The sequence below is a fragment of the Poecilia reticulata genome, linkage group LG17 (genome assembly GCF_000633615.1).
Source record: "Poecilia reticulata strain Guanapo linkage group LG17, Guppy_female_1.0+MT, whole genome shotgun sequence".
Lineage (NCBI taxonomy): Eukaryota > Metazoa > Chordata > Actinopteri > Cyprinodontiformes > Poeciliidae > Poecilia > Poecilia reticulata.
Window position 1 is genome coordinate 22,695,335 of NC_024347.1, and position 20,126 is coordinate 22,715,460.

The 20,126-nt window shown below is 39.7% G+C and overlaps 1 protein-coding gene across 8 annotated transcripts in view; it reads right to left on the bottom strand.

Annotated features, from left to right (window-relative positions):
- LOC103479737 (protein tyrosine phosphatase receptor type M) overlaps positions 1-20,126 on the bottom strand; it is a 199,910-nt gene that overhangs the window by 92,401 nt on the left and 87,383 nt on the right. For all 8 annotated transcript variants that reach the window (XM_008434350.2, XM_008434348.2, XM_008434355.2 and 5 more), the window contains exons 8-11: positions 8,608-8,916; positions 6,295-6,404; positions 2,193-2,394; positions 958-1,060 (exon numbers count right to left, since the gene is read on the bottom strand). In XM_008434350.2, the coding sequence (XP_008432572.1) occupies positions 958-1,060; positions 2,193-2,394; positions 6,295-6,404; positions 8,608-8,916 (724 nt within the window). The remainder of the gene's footprint in view (positions 1-957; positions 1,061-2,192; positions 2,395-6,294; positions 6,405-8,607; positions 8,917-20,126) is intronic.

Genomic DNA, 20,126 nt, shown 5'->3' on the forward strand with positions numbered 1-20,126 from the left:
AATCAATCAATCAATCAATCAATCAATCAATCAATCAATCAATCAATCAATCAATCAATCAATCAATCAATCAATCAATCAATCAATCAATCAATATTTGTATAGCACATTTCAGCAGCAATGTTTAATGACGTAAAGTGCTTTACGTCATTAAACATAAAAACACAAACTCTATGTCATGCAACATAGAATCAATAATCAAAAACAAACTTTCCTGCCGAGTCAAAATTCTGCCCTTCGAATCGGCAGAAGAAAAAAAAAAAAATTTTTTAGAGAACTGCTAGTTATACATGTGATCCTGTATTCAATGAAGTCAAAATAAATGTATCTTATTTGACTGTGCTGAMTACTTAGCACGCATAAAATTGTTTGTGATTGTATTGCAGCGCTTTTTCAGTTCCTTTTTTGAGCCGATTGATCCTACTGCTTGCTGAAGTAAGATAACATCACACAAAATCTGCCCAACAACCYCTGCCAGACACCTGCAGGGACCTTCATGAGCAAAATTGAGGCTTTTATGCAATAAACTGGCTTTTAAAAGGAAACACCTGCTGTCTTTCCTTAATAATGAGTAATGTATTCAGCACAAAGCAGGGTAAATTCCCTCACTCCCCCAGAAGCCTGTGGTGGCTCAGGGTGGGCAGCGTGCTACATGAAAGACACGTATGTGAGAGAGATCCTGAAGCTAGCCTTGGCTGCACCAAGCTTTGTTCTCATCTTCAAAGGCTAGGCTTTTTTTTTTTTTTTTTTACAGGATCAAAATCCACAAACAAATAAAGCTCAGATGTGTACAGTAAGGCGCTGAATTCCCTGGTAACTCACTTTCACGGAGGGGTATTGATAAAAACAAGCTCTTTGATAATTCTTCGGTTGCTGATGGTGGTTCTGTGAGATTTATCGTGTTGTCTTTTCTTCACACTGCGACGCATCGTCCGTGTCGTTACTGTGGGAGCCTACCTGACGGGTGCGCCTCTGCTCTGGGCGGGTTTGAGCAGCACAGTGACCGTGTTGTCCGTCTGGTTCAGAGAGGTCTCCTGGTCGTAAGCTGGCATGGAGGGAGCTAAAGTAGGGCGAAAACAGGCCGAAAGGTTTGATCAGAATCAAAGTTTGGCATGTGAATTGGATGAAAACAAGTCACATTTATGTTGTGGACTGTAAATTCATTCAACGCAGTKATATAGTTACATTTTTCTGTTAATTTAGATGAATTTTTGCTATCAGAAAAGATTTTGAAAAATTATATTTTTGACTTCAGAACAGTACATGGATTATCTAAATGGTTGAGGGACGGTCAAGTGTGTGACCATTTGCTCTGAAATTGTATTATATTACTTTTTCATTAAATGGTAATTGCTTTTTATGAATGCAAGCACCTTATTTTAAGTCTTGTAGTACTCATGTCTCCTGCTCTGGAGACTACAGCTGAAAAGCTATATTTACAGGAGTGTTAACTAATGTGAATATTCTCTAAAATGTTCAAAATCCTTCAAAGCCCCTTTTACTGCTTGGCCATCCTTCCACTTAACTTTCCAATAGCAAGCTTTGAAACCGAACATACAGACTCTTTAGCAATAAATCCACCGCTTGGCAGTGTTGGCCATAACTTACAATTTCTGCAATCAAATACTGTTTATACTGTTTATTTATTTACACAGAGAAAATGTACATTTAATTAACCTTCTTAATTAAATGTCTCTGGTACCAGAGATACCTGGTACCAGATTGCAGAAAAAAAATGCTTATTTCCACCATGAACAGACTGAAGTAATCAAGTATGACTTAGCAGATCATGAAGTGGTGAAAAGCCAGTATATAAATTAAATACACACATGTCTGATAATTCATTATTCAACCCGTGTTTTATATGTTTTTATCAGAGAAACTGACAATTAACAAAAACAATAGACAAAGATGCTTGAAATGTTGCTCATAAAATKAATATTTTAAGAGTTTCATCTTAAGTAAATGAACTACTGTTTAATTCTAATTTACTGTGCTAAACATGCAATAAAAAGAAAACTACTTAAGTCCACAATCAGTTCTGTAGAAGAACTGTTGCTATGTTTAAAGCAAGTTGTAAGGATTTATGTGTTGTCCTATCAAATTTTATCTGCAAATGAAAAAAAGAAAAAGTGCATGTTTAGCATCTCCATCAGCATCACTGACACCAGGACTCCATTGACCCTGCTGACCTGAAATCTTGGTGGTGAACTGGGTTATGACAGGGGGGCCGTAGCCCTTGGCTGTGCTAGCGCGCAGCGTGAAGGAGTACGTGGAGCCCGGGTAGAGGCCCGTGAACACGTGGGTGGTCTCGTTGCCCAGCTTCACAGCCTTCCCGCTCTGGTTGGAGAGGTCCAGCTCGGGGTCAAAGGAGCTCACCGCCTTATAGGAGATCTAGCATTAAATAAAAAAAAAACAGAAAGAGAATATTCTTTTAGTTGCCCTGGAAACTCTGGTTTTTGCTTCATTTTATTTTTTTTTGCAAGAAATTGGCAACACAAAAAAATATCAAGGACTCAAACATGAAGAATATGAGAGCATTGCTATGGTACATGTTCAGTATCTTGGCTCTTAAATATCAGCCGACTTTAACAACCTTAAGCTGAGCTTTATCAGTTGCATGACCTCCAAGTTAACGTCCTGTTCAGATTCACCAAAGATCTGCAGTCGCAGAGAAACATGAGCAGGAAACGACGGTTGAAATTAATCTTCTCTACTATGTTATTTGACTAGGTTATTTGAATGAATTCAATTTGTTTCGCACATATTCAACAAGTCAGACTACGCTGCAGGATTGCTTTGTGGAAATTCAGCCTGTAGAAGATTTTCATGCATGTACGAGTATGTATGAAAAAAAAAAAAAAGCAGAAATGGTCTGTGGAGATGGGGACTGTAAAAGCAGTGACATGTTTTCAAGGCAAAGATGAATCCCTGCTGGTGATTTCAAAGAGAGACCAAATACTCTAATGTATTTCTCCTCCATTAATAAACACGGGGCACTCTGGAGGGAAGCATTAAGGTGAGTGTTTTTGTTAATATCCATTTTGAATAATTCTRAAGTCCTACTTTAAGAAAATGCCTCTGCATGTAAAAAGAAAACCTCCATTATAATTCCAATTAAGGGACACAAAGGGAATCTGGAGTGCTGCATAATTTGTGTCCATCAAGTTTTGAAATGCTTCAAGGCTTTCTCATTTAGTCTTTGTCTGTGAAGTGAGTCTGTGATGCCAAAAACCAATATCATAACACTGCAGGCAGAGGAGTTGGAAATGACTTGTCGACACTGGGCAGGTTTTCACAATCCTAATGGATCTGACAGGAAAAAAAGCCGCAGAATTATTTGAGCAAATTAATTTTGGGGCTGATTTGACCCGATACATCACGGCGTTTCATTTAGCTGGGCTTACATTTTCCCAACCTGAGGGAGGTAAATGTCCAATTCGATGGCTTTCATGACACAAATGATTTTACCATCCCTGAGATAGTTAATGGGGGGGGGGGAGTTTTGAAAAAAAACAAAATGACATTGTTAAGAAAATCTATCCAAACTGATGGAAAAAAGCAAAATGGGAAACAGATTGTGTTTGCAGAGTGTGGAGTAAGACAATCCGACAGAGAGCAGCTGCAATTATGAATACAAAGTAACGGTGCGAGGATAGATCCAGCTCACAAGACGAAGCAAATACAAGAAAGAGATGAGATTTTAGAAACAAATCTGGATGAAAATCAAGAACTAGTTTTTTCCTATTACAGTAAAACTATCAGGGATAACAAGCTGGATTTTAAATAATCTACAGTAAGTGTTCAATGTCAGTGTCTATATTGCCGTTTTCAATATCCTCTTTTCAATTGTATTACAGTAGTCCTAATTTTAAAAAAGCAAAYGTTTCCATTTACAAAAACAAAATATTTCATCAAATTATAGTTTTATAGATTGTACTAATATTATACAATACAAATGTACACTCAAGAATAAAAAATGGTTTTGGGTTTAGAACAGCTAAAGTTTTCAATCATGGCGTTCCTGCCAAAACACAAGCATCTCTAAGAAGACGAAGGAAAAAAAAAGATGAATGGAGCTAAAAAAGTAAACRGAAAAAGACATTTGGATGCTGCACAAGACTCAAGACTGGAAGAAAGATTTACTAGAACAATCCTAACCAGACAGGAAAGCTACGAGGTAACGGTTCAGATCAAACTCCCTGGGCTCAGTGTCCTGCAGCTTTCAATGGTGAATCTGCTAGAAAGCTRCTTGAATCAAAACAGGAAGACAAATCTGTGTTTCAGACTCCTGSTTTGGACCAGCACAAAGGCTGCTACAAGAATCCAATTTAGGATTTGCAATAAGACTTAAACATTTATGTTCAGAGACAGTCTCCATGAAATSTGCATGTGCTTATTAAGTTTATTTTACAAAGAAGACTTGGAAAAGAAGATCAGTRTCTGGATTGTGCAAACCTCACTAAGACGTATCACAAAGAGGTCAGAGGGGCTCAGGACAAATGCAAAACACCGTTTACAGATTATTTCCCTTCCGCTTCATAGTTTTACGGTGAAAAAAAAAAWAMACTTGAAATGGGACTTTACTTCTTTGAACTTTCTACAAACATTGGTTATGTTTGCAGCAAACARCAGCTTTYCCCAACTGTTTTAAATTAAATAACGWTACTTAAACTACAGTAAGCAGCTCCTGGTTTATWTCAGCAGAACTCACAAAGTTCTTTTTCTTACATCAACCAGATCACAGAGTAATACCTGGAGCAAGCTGCTGGCTTGGTTACAATCTTCATCTGTCATCCTCTTTTAAACAAGATGATGTGAATATTAGCAATGTATTTCTTCTAAAATAAAAAGAAGAAGCCTGTCAGTGTATTAAAACCTCCAAATGCCATAATGTCAGTGACTTATAGCTSTCTCCATATTTTATTATGTTGTWAAAGCTTTTAAGACAGAGATTTAATTGCTGCACCATATGCATATTATTATAGCCTGGGGTAGGTGTTTTATAATGTGAAGCACATTTGCCCTGAGACAAATATGAGCAAACCTGACAGATCACCAGTGCAGACCATGTGGCAGGCCCTGAATGCTTTTACCTGCACYCTGAATTTTTCACAAAGACAAACAGCTGAAACATGTTTCTCTAAAAGCAATTACGCGCGCAGCAAACATGGCATTCTTTGTTTTCCTGCACTCTGCCGACGCGCCGTCCCCGCTACATAACTGCGAGGAAGACACAASGCTGCACTGCACACTTGAATAAACATAGGCTTTCAGAGAATATTTTATATCAGAGTGACCTGATGGCGAACCTGTCTGTCGGGGAAAGTGGCGCACGGAGGAGCGCRGTTTACATTTCTTTCACTATTTAATCCACCGAGCTTGTAAGAGGAGCAGGGCTGTCAGACTGGAGCAAACGGTGACAAGAGGAAAGATCGACTGAGGAGAATCAATCTGTGGGAAAGGCTGGTGGATTACTTCCACCTTAAGTTGGTTAAGGTCAGTGTGCACATATGATACACCGCAAGTTTCTGCTGAGACTCCATTATCCCTGAGTAAAGAGGCTCCTGTAATGAACTGGGCCGTGTTTAACGTGTATTTTAGAAACTGCATTTTCTTTTGAAGTCAGATTAGTCTGACAGGACAAAGATTCAGAACGAGCCTGTTTCAGTGAACTACAGTGCATAGAGAAGTATTAGCCTTCTTAAAGAACAGCAAACTAATTTAGATATCAGCCAAAAATACAAAAGGCAGTTTTTGAATAATTTCTTTCATAACAAGAAAGAGAGTAACTCAATTCAATTTGGGCCAACCTTAAAGGACATTTTCCCCACTTGTCTTATATTCTGTGTTTTGGTTGTTTTGCACTTTGGGTCATTTTCACTTTTTATGGACATGTCAAAAACGATGAAAGTACAAAATGGTGTCTGGTCAAAGGAGCAAAATGAAGGCACAAAACAGTTTGTATGGGAAACAAAGAGAATAAAACACGATAATGAACCAAAGTTAATGATAGAAGAATCTGAATCTATTATTCCACTAAGCACCACTAGCAGTCTGGGATAAATCAATTCATAAATATTTATATTTCTAACTAAAAGCTCCCTAAAAGAGATTCCTGCTAATTTATTTTAGCAATCAACTTATTTAGCTGGTGCCAATTTACAAAGTTAAAATTCAAACATTGGATTGCAGAATTCTCCAGGAGGCGCTATAAAAAAAACTAAAGCTTCTCTTAATGGTTTAGCACATGATAAAGTCAGAGTTCGCATTGTGTCATTGGTGCTTTCGTACCTCAAACTGTGTGATGATTCCGTACGTCTGCGCTGGTTCCCTCCACTTCAGGATGATCTTCTCCTCGTAGGGACTCCCCTGGATGGAGTCCAGAGGAACAGCTCCTGGCACTGCGGCGGAAAACACACAGACATGTTTTTTTTTTTTTTTTACAAAACTGGAGGTAAAAACGACATTTTCAAGGTAGAAAATACTTAAGTTGAGTTAAATTTAAGATTTCTTTCCTTAGTTTGTCTACATTGTAAATAGAATAACTTTATATAGCTTTTCTCCTCCCACTGATGTCAATCTGTAAATACAAATTCTCCCAGAAATTCATCAGCCTTCTTTGCTGTTGACAAAACTGGCATCAGAGATCCACCAATGAAATATCCAGAAGTCGGAACTGGCCAGTTTTCCCTTCTCATTAGCATTTCTCTATAAATTTACTGCATGGAAAACGAATACCTCCCAGCCAATTTTAGTCCATAAATGCATCAGTTAAGAGAATCTACTTTGATTAATCTTTCTTGAGTTTATTCACATCCGACTAAGTTGTGGGGAAAATCGCTTACTGGACGAAAACGTCACAGAACGTACAGAACATTTAGTTAGTTCTGTTAGTTTCTTTATTCCAGTCCTCCCAAGAAAAACAAAACAAAACACAACAACAACAAAAAAACCATCTGAATCGGTTGAAATCAGAAATGGCAGGTCAGACGTGAGAGAAACGTAGAGCTGGTAGCAGTAAGGTAAAGTCTGATGGGCTGATTTTAGGTAAACAGGGGTATATCTGGATGCCAGAGGAAAGAGAGAGAATTTTAAATATCCACCTGGGTTCATTTTTACTGAAACAACGTGTCAGACATCTGCCTCTTTAACCCCTCGTGTGAATAGCTTTCATTCTCGAAGTGGGACAGAATGATGAGGAGACATTTTATTTTATTTCATTTTTCTCCAGGATGTGTCTTGAAGAACTCAACAACCACTACACCCTGTCTGTTCGCTCTTTCCCACGGGGTCCCAAGCAGACAGACACCCAGAGCAGTCAGATAGCAAGAAACAGTTGCCACTTTTAAGTTTCCAAGCAGAGATATCTGAGCCAGACATGACTCTCCTTTCGTCATCTGAGCTCGTTTGTTAGCTATCAGGCGGCCAGCGTTCCTTGAGACTTCAGTGGAGTTCATTTCCTGTGTCTGCTGAGGCAACACAGAACCTCTTTCATCTTTGAAGGAGGCGCAGTAGCAACACAACACGCTAGAGTCAAACTGTGGAAAAAAAATAAGTTTCAATCATCTCAACAACCCAAACTGTGCAGACGGCTGTTTACTGTGTGGCAATTATTTATTCTAGCTCGWTAAAACAATTTTTGTAGGCACGCGTTTAATGGAAATGGTGAATAATACAGAGGAATTGTTTGTGTAAGTTTGGTGAAAGTTTCTTAATTTTAATGGCTTGAAACTAGCAACACTAAAACTTACAATTTTGGGAATCATAATTTATAGGCTGTAAAGAATTAATGCGGCAAATTCATTCACAAGAACATCTGGATATAATATAATTGTCAACAAATAACCATAAAAATCTGTCTTTGTCTTTGTCGCTGCATAATAGGTGCTGTTGCATTAATACAGCAACCTGGAATGAAACAAACAACTCTGTTGTTTCRTATGACTTTAAGCAAAGTTATMCCTTATTATGTGTCTGTTGTGTATAATAGGAATGGGATTATAATAAGACGGTAATCTTGAGGAAAAGTAGAGCAATTCCAGAATAATGTGTAATATGTTTTAATTGGTCTTGAAGTGGATCAATTACTCTTACTGCTGTCAWAAGACTATATGGAGTTCAGTCATCTGTTATATTTACTTATTAATATGATTTTGAATACTTTAGCAGTATTTTTTTTAGTAGACTTGACCTCTCACCCCTCAGGCTACATGCTCGTTTAGCTAGCCTGCAGCTATCCATGGCCACCCAGCTGTATTTTTAAATCAGTGCTGGAAAATCAAAATGGCATCTCAAATATAAGAAAGTTRTGAAGAAACAACCATTTACAACCTTGGTTTACCTGGATGATGATTTTAAGAGAGACATTTTTCATGTTAAAATGGTTGCACCCTCTCATACTWTATTTAAGCATTATTCATATGTGCATAATGATGAAAATAAAAAAAAGARAATGAGAAACACMTTTATTTTTTAAAATAAATGTCTCAACAGAGGGAATACTGTTATACAGACTTTCATATTTTAATATAGCTACTAATAGAGGGGCTGCTACCATATGAGTAGTATCGTACTGTTGYATGCAGATKATTTGGTTTCACTTACCGTCTTCATCKGTCTGAACCTCCAGCTCGGTGCTCTCCTTCACCCCCTCTGGGTTGTGCAGCACCAGCTTGACGCTGAGGTTGGTGAAGGGCGTCAGGTTGTGGATGGTGTGCTGCGGGTCACGGCTCTGGGCTTCATAGCACACCTCCTCCCTGGTCTCCTCCTTGCCGGCCACTCTGGAGCGGTACTGGACGGTCAGGTTGTAGCTGTGGCAGCGGGTCACGTTGTAGCCCAGCGGTTCCCAGCGGATGGTCACCTGTCTGGACTGGATGTCCACAACCTCCAGGCGCCGCGGGCCGTGCATGGGTTCTGGGGAAAGGTGAGAAAGAAAGGAGTRAGAGCATGTACCATGATGATGAGGATGTATAAAGCAGGAATAAGATATTAAACAAGAAAAAAGCTTTTATTCATATTAAAAACATACTATATTTCATCTGTTTGTGATTCAAATCCTCCTGCAACGTTATTAACTTTCAAAGCCGTTGCATTTCTGAGAAGCCTGAGCGTTGCCAAATCCCATCACCGTTGCTAACTTGGTCTCACAGAAGCGCCACTCACCAAGACGCCACAGATCTGTTGGTGGAAACCCCCAGCAGGAGGTGTATCATCCCTTCAGAGGCTGCTGGCTGCTCGCTCCTTTTGCCTTTTCCATTCTATTTTCCATCTGGCCCAGTGGCGGTCAGCTATTAGCACCACACTGATACAGAGTCAGCCAGCCTGTCAGTCCAGGCAGGAGACGACACCCGCTGCCATCCTATCACCTCTAATCACATAYGCTCCGTGTCTCCTTGCCTTTTCTCTATGGCTTTTCCATTTTCTCTTCCTTCCTTCTCCTCCATCTCTCTTTTCTTTCCATTCTGTGTTCAGTTATCTTCTCATCCCTCCCCCCCTTCACCTCTCCCACTCGTCTTTCCTACGGGAGGGAGAGCAGTCCAAGCACGAGGTAATGGGATCAATTTCCATTCCAGGTTAAATTTGCAGTCCATTTCTCTGGAACTTAACACTTTACCACCTATTAGGAAGAGCCAGGGCTCAATTTCCCYGTTCCCCCCTGGAGACACAGTCCAGCGATTCAGAGGCACCCACGGCAGCCATGTTTAACATTCTGGAGGTGAGTTTTGAGGATTGGGGATGGAGGCTAGACCGGACTCGAGCTCCAGCCTGCTCCTCGTCTCTACAGGGGCTTTAAAYGCGAGCGGTAATCTGCAAACAAGACAGACGGCTTCATCGGTTCCTGCGAAAGGCTTCATTTTCTGAAAGCACCTGTATCAACTGAGAGCCCGGTTGAGGAAAAGTCCCGACGAACGAAGCCTTTCAACTGCGAGTGCAAGTGGGAAAGACGAGAGCTCCTCATTGAATTAAAGATTGAACACTTGTAGATTTCACAAGAAGACGTGATATCTCTTGYGCTTTTATAGAGCGGATGAAATTAGAGGGGAAGGAAACGCTGTTAAAGACAGATCGGGAAGAGATCTGAACACGAGAACGGCGAGGAGGTAGATGAAAAGCATCCCTCCCAAAGCAACGCCACAAGAAATGCTCATATAGATCAGCAAAAAGCACAACAAAAGCGAGAGAATTTCTACTTTAGAGCTTTATCTATGGATAAAATGTTGACATCAAGTTCCAATTAATAATCAAGTTGTAAATCTGAACTTTAGTTGTGGCATTTAAAGCAGTTTTTATAACCATTAAACGTCTGCAGATTTTGTCACTTCACCACAAACTTCAATGCATCTCATAGGGATTTTATGTAAAAGACCAACACTAAACGGTGCATAACTGTGAAGCTGAATGGCGTGAGGATGTGACCAGCCATTTTAAATCTAATGTACAAACCAGAAGAACCGAGTGCCTCCAGAAATAGAAAAGTCAACCTGTACATAAATCCAGCTGTTCTGTAAAATCCTCAGAAGAAATAAAGATGTGAAGAAGTGAAAAGCAGGGTTAGGCTATGAAACAATACCACAAACTTTGAACAGCTCACATGTTCAATGCGTTTTCTGGAAAATAAATCTGTATGTCAAAACCTTCAACAAGGGCTGCATGATTCCAAGAAAATATTTAATTGCTTAATTTTAACAATTTTATAATGTCCCAACAACTTCTGCATCTTGTCCACTGCAGGAATACATGTGGTGTGGGAAGTAAGTTAGTGCCAAATACCAAACGCATTTATAGGAAAAGCATAAAATATTATATTCTAACAAATACTTTATCAAAGCAGTAATTAGTAATTGCGATACTGTGACTTTGCAACGGCAATTRTGATTCGATTCACTGAACAATTTTACTTTAAAGCTTGTACGGCTAAATTGAGCAAAAATCGGGGAGGCAATCGGGGAGGCAATCGAGAGGCGATGCATGATGGTGGTAGAATCATGGTGTGGGAAGAAGGGAAGAAGGGTGAAGCCAAATAAATACAGGGCAGTTTTGGAACAMAACTTGCCAGAGTTTGGTCAAGGCTTGAGATTTGGGTGGGTTGCCTTTCAGTAAGAAAACAAACAAACATGCAGCAAAAATGATGTTGGAATGACTTAGAGCACACATTTTGAAGAGCAAGGATAGTCTGGCCAAGTTGTAGACCTGAATCCTATCGAGAACCAGATGTGGTGAGACCTGAAAATCAGAGATGCTCTCAATCCAATCTAAMTGCTGGAGCTATTTTCCAAAGAGGGATTGRCAAAAAAAAGATGTACAAAGCTGGTCAGTCACAAATCGTAAACTGTGCCAATGAATGCAATCATTCCCATTTAATYATACTGCAATATGAAGAGATTTTGCCATAAAACTGGCAATAAGCAAACAGGCCTCTTTGAGTTGATTGCAATGCTGGGCAAAGCCATGCAGAAAATAGAAGTTTAAACCCTTTTATTTGTGGAACTATCTGTTGGCTGCACCCAGTAGGCAACGGTTACACTAAAAGCACAGAGAATTGCAGGGTGGCCAAGCTCAGAAATCAAATTAAACCAGATGCTCTCAAAGTGACAAACGCGCCAAAGTGTGAACCTCAAGCAGACGTGCACAAGCGGCTGACTGGGAGAGTCCAATCCTGGAGCGTTCAGGAAGAATGTCACACTTCCATCATCGTGGAACATCCACAGATTTCGTCCACTGAACTGCAATTCTGGCCCATGGAGAGATGCCAGAATGGAAAGCACTTCTGCAAAATACAATCATGGAGGGAGCTAGTGCTTGTCAAACAAAGAATAAGAAGAATGACATTATATAAATTTGAATTTTTATTAGTTTCTGGAACATTAGGTATTTCCTCTCATCCTKAACATGCACAAGTGAAGCAGGTCCTGAAAGTACAACTGCCCATTCTTCAAGCTACTTTTATGATTATTCTACAGTCTTTGTCTGGAGTTTGTGTGGAGAAAAGGCTAATTGTTGGTTGCCCTTGTGGCCCCCTGTAGTGCAAATGCCAGCTGTCTGAGGGAGGCAGTAAAAATGTGAGGWTCTGCACCGGGTGCCCGAACACAACGTGCAACCCGTGACTCAGAATGACATCATCTGTTTGCATGAACAACAAGGTGCCCCGGCTGCTTCGGAGARCGGTCATGGTTAAATTAAAAAAAAWWRRAAAAAAAAARWGKGRRAAAMAMMWCYCCYCYCCYTTTTTCTGCCCTCCTTAATCTGAAATGAATGTGTCACTCTAAAGTGGCTCGCATCCTTTTTAAATCCCTTTTGTGSAAAAATGCAGCTATTTTCTAATAGGCCCATAACCCCGTGAATGACAACTGATGAGATGAGCCTATTACCCCGGACCACTGTGACTGCTAGTTTAGTTTTATTAACTGAGGAGTAAGAGGCTTTAGTAACGGAAAATCGCAGACAGAAATCACAACAGAGAATAACAGAGCCATCACTGAAAACCCACACCAGATTTTTATTTTTTTTACCAATTCTCTCAAGATATCACACACTGAAGGCGACATTGGGGTGAAAGTACTGAAAATATGACTCTAATATCTCTCCAGTATGGCAGATATTTCCAGTGGAATAGACTTATAATAATGACTGTGAAAGCATCCCTCGGAGCAGGAAATTACTGGGGTCTGTCTTACGCCGGAGCGCCGGCGAGAGCCAGATTGGTATTCCAAGCGGCGGTCAAATTATCACCTGGCCCACACTTGCACATGTAATTAAATAATTTGAATATGACATTTACATTGGACTATTAGTGATTTTTTCCCCCTCTTCCATTCGTCATTACAGTGTGACATTTAAAAATTGTTTCTAGAAATTATCAGCATGTTATTGTCCGCTGCTAATTCKATTGTTCCCCCGCTTACATGCATGCACCAGCAGCGGAGATGATGTGGTTTCATAAAATATAAAACAAAAACAACAAATAACCGCGTGTTGCAACCGCCTGTCCTAGTAGGGGCTTCAAATGGGGCACTTAGCCCCTGGGTAGAGCAAGACATTAGTCCTGGATGAAAGGAAACAAATTGGGCATGTCTGGAGCACAGCCACTTTACTGCCAGACAAGTGTGTGTGTGTATAAGGGGAGCAATGTGTGTTTTCCCAGTGTGTTTACAGCCTTATAGGAGTGAAAGAGTTTCCATATGTGTGCTTAGCAGCGCACGTCTGGTTTTCTCAGCATCTTTCCAGCCGTACATTCGGAGGAGAGAATCACTTATCAGATCTTCCTCAGGCGTTGCTGCGTGAGAGTCGTTTGGAAAGCCAGGATCTTTATCAGATCCGCATCGATTGGGAGCAGAAAAGCCTGGCGCTGGCGTGGGCTTCCATTCCCCGGCTCAGGAAACAGACCCGGGAGGAGGGGAAGAAAAGACGACAATGATTAGAAACCCCAAGCAAGTCAATGCGACTCCAGAGCCTAGTTGCCATCTCATCAAGATGAAATGGTGCTCAGGTTGAGGAGGAGAAAGAGGAGGGAGTGCTTGTTATTTGAAGAAAAAAAAAAGAAAAARGAGAAATGCTTTTACTTTCACAGGATGGTACTTAGATGGTCAGATTGCTTACACAGAGATGTCAGCTGAGGTTCTTACTCACACGCACAGCTGTTGAAGACGGACCAGAAACAATAAAGATGATATTAGAGATTAAAATTTAGTTTGAAAACTGTTTTTATGTTAAGTGTTCCAGTTTGAGCAGCGCTGTCCCCGATTGCCTTCACCTTTTTCTCTCTCTTTGCTTTGCGTTTCTGTTTGAGCTGGGCGGGCTTGGAGCTTGGCAGGCCAGCMCATTTGTTTGCCTCTTCCTATTACATCTAAAGTGATGTTGCTGCGGACAACTGAGGTAATGACATGGGTTTCACACTTAGGAAATCATTTTCATATCCCAGAAAAGCGGCCAATAATGATAGCTCTTGATAACTGACAATCAAAGCTCCATCAGCCTCCTAGAGTGCTTGTCTATGMAATCCTCTGGAGGCGAAGAACGGAGAGGGACAGGACTGACATAGAAGTGGTTGGGTGTGTGAAATACAGTCAGTGGTTTCATTTCCCATTGATGCAAATTTTTGAAGTGATGATTTGAAAAGTGGAAAGTGAAAGAAATGTGAATGCAACACTTCTCCCCGAGGTGATCACTAAAAACGAAGCTGTGCGCTGCTGTCAAAGACAGAACTACAGGCTATGCCACTTTTAGTTTTCATTCCTAAAAAAATGTCTTAAACATGATGCACATTGGTAAATTCATGGCTCAGATTTAGAGGTTTCTACTTTGTACTGAGTCGGTATTTCCATTAGAATTACATGTATTTATGTAGAAATGCTTTGCAGACTTTTTTCCACCAGGAAATCAGGAGATGCTGTATCTCAGTTAGACAWTGATTGCTTTGTAAAGTGCATTGAGATGATATTTGTCGTGAATTGGTGCTAGAAAAATAAACTGTTGAATAAAATAGTCAGTGGTAAAGATAAGTTATATACCTTTATATACTTTTAATGGACTTTTAATGCAAGCTTTGGTACAACTTTGAATTAAAAGTGTCATTATTTACTGAATGACACTTAATGAGAACAGTCATAGACATTCACAAAGACTCCTTCATGTTCATGTCAGCACTGCCTGCCTTACAGTGTCATGTCAGCCTTATGCACACCTTTTCAAATAAAATATTACCCTGAATTCACCTGTTTTTAAAGCTACTTTGTAATAWGTTAATTCAAACTGAACAATTCTAACATTTTAGAGATTTTTACCATAYAGTTTTCTACTCTGTTATTGTGCTGCTTCCAACTGGAAATTCTTGGTTGGGCCCTGAATTTGATCCTTTGATGCCTTTTGCCGAATCAGCTTCATTTCCAGTCAATGCTGATCAAGTCCTTGAGACAGAAACATATCCCTTAAGCCTTTGTAAACATAAGTGTTTGAAACATAAGTGACTGAGAAAATATACAAAAGACAGAAGATTTAAAGCTGAGACAAATAAAACTAACATTTCAGCTGTCTTCTCATGTATCGAATCAAACGAGGCCTGGGGGTTAAAGCATGAACACGTCGTAAAGGACGACCTTAAAAGTCAATGTGCAGGACCTCATGWGCTCCAACATTTACCTCTGCACCTATAATAAAGTCAGAGACAAATGTCTACACTTGTGACACACATACACCTTGGAGGCGTGGATAATCACAARGATTTATTGAATGGTGGAGGTTGCTCCTCACTCCATCCAGTCCTTTCTTTATAGGCCTYGTGATGAATGAGGCTGCCGGGATRGGTGAGGATAAGGGGCAGAGGGGCSAGCAGAGCCCTGGATCAAATTGAAACCACAGAATGAGCGCTGGCACTGGACCTGGCTCGGCTGCCACCGCGTCTGATGAACCCCCTGAAGCTGGAGRAGGTGGAGATGAATGGGTGAATGTCTTCCTCCTCACAGTGCTGAATAGAAATGGAGGGTTAAAGTGTGAGAGAAAACCAGCTAAGGTGATGCATGAAGATATCCTTGAGTCATTCTACATCAGTGCTTAGAATAGTTTTACCAAGTATTTTTTGGGCTAGTTTCTACTGCAAATATCTTGAATAAGACAAAACTAACTCACTAATAATTGTAATCGATTTTTGAATGGGGACCTGGCATCACCTACTGCCCTTTCCTAAGTTACTCTAGCTCAGAAAAATTTGAGTTGGGATAGATGTTATGTTKTGCACTATSGGGCAATGAAATACTARTTAAAATTACTGGTTGTATGCAATATAAGATCTGTGCTACAGTGTGCAGTTGTTAAGCACACCATGTAATATTGGTTTAGTTTTCAATAGCAGCCTAGGTTATTTATGCAATAAAAGGCTTGTTATATTGAATGGTTAAAAATTTCWATTTCAAACCCTTTCCACCTCTKYCCAGTTATGAGGACACAAATAAACCTCCCAGGTGTCTTTAAAGGGGAATTGAGAGTATGGATTCTCYGAACAAAGGAAAAGAATTGAACAGCCAGTTGAAGGGAAGGGAAGAGTGGAGGAGCTGGTGAAATCAATCGTCCATTTGGCTTCCGCCAATATGCTGTGCGGTAACTGGGGTCAGCGGGACAGGTAGACTGTGCCTCGTTCTGTTTCACAATCTGTYATAAGACATGGCCACACAACCATCTGTACACGCCGTCCTGGCTTCTTTTTGTTTTGTGTTAAGCTTCCTGAGGGAAATGGGCTGTCGTTCTGAGCTTTCAACAGGAAGAGCACAACTCCTCATTTACAGATGGCGACACAATCTCAACAGGAGCAGYGGGAGGTTACCGAGGTGATTCTTCAACTYCAGCACGTCGCAGATGGCTCGTGCGCCGTTATCATTTGTCGGCAAAAACCTCTGTGTGTCATACTCAACTTAGGGTGTTACCCACAGTGTAAATCAAAGCAAGGCTCTTGACTTTGTGAAATGGTTGCTGCATTTTCCGAGYCTCCTACTCGGGAGGATATATGAGATCCAAGATCGTGCCATCTAGGTGGGGGGAATAAATCCTACCGTTTCTTCCGACAGTCATGTCCTTTTGTCGAGAAGTAGACAAGGAAATGTTCAAGAGCTGGAGTTATTCAACCAGACTGAATGAGTGCTTGTTGGATGCCTGGCAAAGGGAATTGGACATCTATAATTCAGCAAAGGGATGAAGAAAATCTGTGACAAAAATTACAGCAGATAGGCCATGAATAATTAAACATAGAGAATAGAAATCACTTAAAGACCTCGAGATGAATTTCAGTTCAAATTCTGAAAAACATCTGAAAAAGAGGATGGAGCAAAGCTGCTGTTTATTACCCAACTGAAGCTCAAGGGTTGCCATCACAAACAGCCTCAATGATAATTGCTCATGAGGAGCTGAAAAAGTAGCTGTTGAATAATAAAACAAAAAGTTTATGTGGATGTCACCAGAGCATCACAGGAGTTTATATGTTCTCAAAGTCTCACTTCCTTGCCGTTAGGGGAACATATAGATGGAGTGATGGAGGTGAGGAAAATAATTATAATGAAACCACTATAAATGCAGAGTTTCTCACCGTCGCCTTTTCAATTCTTTTCAACAGCAGTTGTTTGAAGCCATGTCCTTGAGAAGAACACAATTTGTCTTTTGCCAAGCCAATATCATAGAACACAATTCACCATTCTACTTTGGTCTGGCTGTGATAAAAAGACTTTTATTGTGGTCCTCTGTAACCTTCCTGCACTCCACAAACTCAATCTACCTTGTTTTCTCTGACTGACAAAAGAACACAAATTCAATGAGGCTCAAACCAAGGCTTCTCATTCACCTTGCAACAGACAATTTTTAAAACCCCCTGGTCACATGACTARCAGCTATTGTGAGTGGCAGACCAGTGTTATCTGAGATGGTAAGGTGAAATGGCTTTTCRTTCACCGCTCAAGGCGAAAATAGTGTTAATGAAGGGAAAACAATTAGCTTTCCCTGTACAGCCAGAGAAATGTATGTAGTCCGTCACCTCATTTACAAATGAGTAACTATCATAAAATAAGATGTCAAGGAAACCAGCACTTTAGATGTGCAAAAGGTTGAAAAGTCAAGATAAAAATCAGAACATAAGAACATGTCGTTCCTTACAGAAAACCAAGGTTTTGTTGAAAAATGTAGCTCTCTGCTGGGAAATTCTTCTCTCTTGTTTGGAGGTGAGTKGATCTTTCTGATTTGAGGGAAATTAGGACCTTGAACACAAGCGGAGTCAAAATGAACATGCAGACTGGTGTGTGCTATTGTAGATGTTGTACAGGTCGGTAAGCATAAAGAGTGAGCTGAACTGAACAAAAGTTCAGGGAAAGACCATCGCTTTGTATTTCTATATTTACTTGTGGTTGCAAAATTGATTCCAACTCTTCCTGGTACTCAGGAAGTTTCAGTAAAGAACATGACACCAAGTTTGAAATGTTGTAAGGAGTTTCTTTTTTTACAGTGGATTCAGCGCTTGTAGATTCAAACTGAACCTGGATTACACTGGTCAATAGCCAAACAAAAATTGTCTGGGGTTTTTCAACTTTTTTGATGTGCTGAATCCAAAAATCACATTGGTTTTGCTCAATCAGGTCTGGATGCAGCATGAGCAACAAAAAAGCATGACTTGTTCTCACATATGGATCGGTTTCCTGATAATCTGGGATCAATGAGTGATGAGCAGGAGGAGAGATGAAGATGTAATGTTCAATTTACATGTACTTACCCTTATCAGTGTTTATTATTYAATTTAAGAAGTCCAGAGTGTATTTAATTAATACACTCTGTTAGAAAACAATTTTTTTCTTCTAAAACTTTTTTTGGATGAGAAATATTAATGGAAATGAACTGATAATGTCCCAAAAATGTAATCCATTCAGTCAGAAGATCGGTTTCCTCTAAATCAAATTAGAATAAGAACCTGGCCTGATTGGAAAATATCAGGTCAGGTTGGATTCAGAGGTGCAAAATATTCCAAAAAATATGTTTCTGTAACCCAGTGTTATAGTCGCGGCTCTTTTTGGTCATAAGACCATCATTATGGTGATTTAGGGCAAGAGTTTTTTAACACATCATTTCATCAAGAGGCAGATTTAGTTGGTTGTAAAGATAAGCCTCAAAACACAATTATTTATCAGCAGGACACATAACAGTAGAATAATAACTTAGGTGGACTGGAAGATCAATGGACCATTTCTGGGTTTTTTATTACTATTATTATTTTTGTTTTACCTTGACTGAAAATTTATAGAGATGATATCTAAGTCCTTGAGCTTAATGGAACCCATTCTGCATCAATGATATAATTTTTATCTTATTCATGAAATAGATTCTCTCTATTATACAGAAACGGTCACCTAATGAAAAGGCTCTACAAAACAAGGTTAGTTGCTCAGGATACAAAGTTAAGGTTCAACTCTGGGTTTTCAGAGTTTCCTCTGACTAAGGTGTATGTATCACCATGGTAACTGGCTGGAAACCGCAACCTCATCCAGACTACGATCAAGTTAGATATGAGATATCAATGCAGGTGGAATAAATGCCCTTTGACCAATGACTTAGCTTGAAAATAAAATAATAAAAAAATAAGAGTTACTCCATTCAGTTTGACCGGCGGAGCTTCAGTGTTCAACAAAGGTTAAACTTAACCCATGAATGTGCCACAAACGACAAATTGTTGAGATGTGAATGAGTTGTGAGGTGAACACTTGCAGCTGCTTTATATAACCTGGTGCAGAGCTCTAACTGTTCTCACGTCAAGTCATTAAATCTTCTACGCTTTCAAATGGGTTCTTGACATATTAAGTATATATTGAAAAGAGGTTTCTGTAGACTGCACTTTTAAAAGACCTCTTTGGCAGTCGAACAATGTGAAACAGGACCAGCATCAATGTAAATGAGTGTTTCTGGCAGGCATGAATTTTTAGGGTTTTAAGGTGTTAAATAGAAAGTCTGTTTTATTGRTATGTCTTCAGTAGAAAGKTATTTGCATTTTTACAGTTTTCTTCTGGTTCTGCTTTTTTAGAAAGCAAGTTTTTGAAGATATCAAACAAGTTTCAATATCAAACARAGATTATCTGAGTGAATAAAAAGTGCAGTTTTCAAATGARGATTTCATGTACAGTCATGGCCAAAGGTTTTGRGAATGATTCAAATGTTAATTTTTACAAAGTCTACTGCTTCAGTTTTTATAATGGCAATTTGCATATACTCCAGAATGTTATAAAGAATGATCAGCTTAACAGCAATTAATTGCAAAGTCAATATTTGCCTAGAAAATGAACTTTATCCCTCAAAACACATTTCAACTTCACTGCAGTCCTTCCTTAAAATGACCAGCTAACATCGTTTCAGTGATTGCTCCATTAACACAGGTGTGGRTGTTGATGAGGACAGGGCTGGAGATCAATCTGTCATGATTAAGTAAGAATGACACCACTGGACACTTTAAAAAGAGGCTGGTGCTTGGCATCATCGTTTCTCTTCTGTGCACCATGGTTCTCTCTAAAGAAACACGTGCAGTCATCATTGCACTGCACAAAAATGGCCTGACAGGGAAGAGCAGCTAGAAAGATTGCACCTCAGTCAACAATCTATCGCTTCATCAAGAA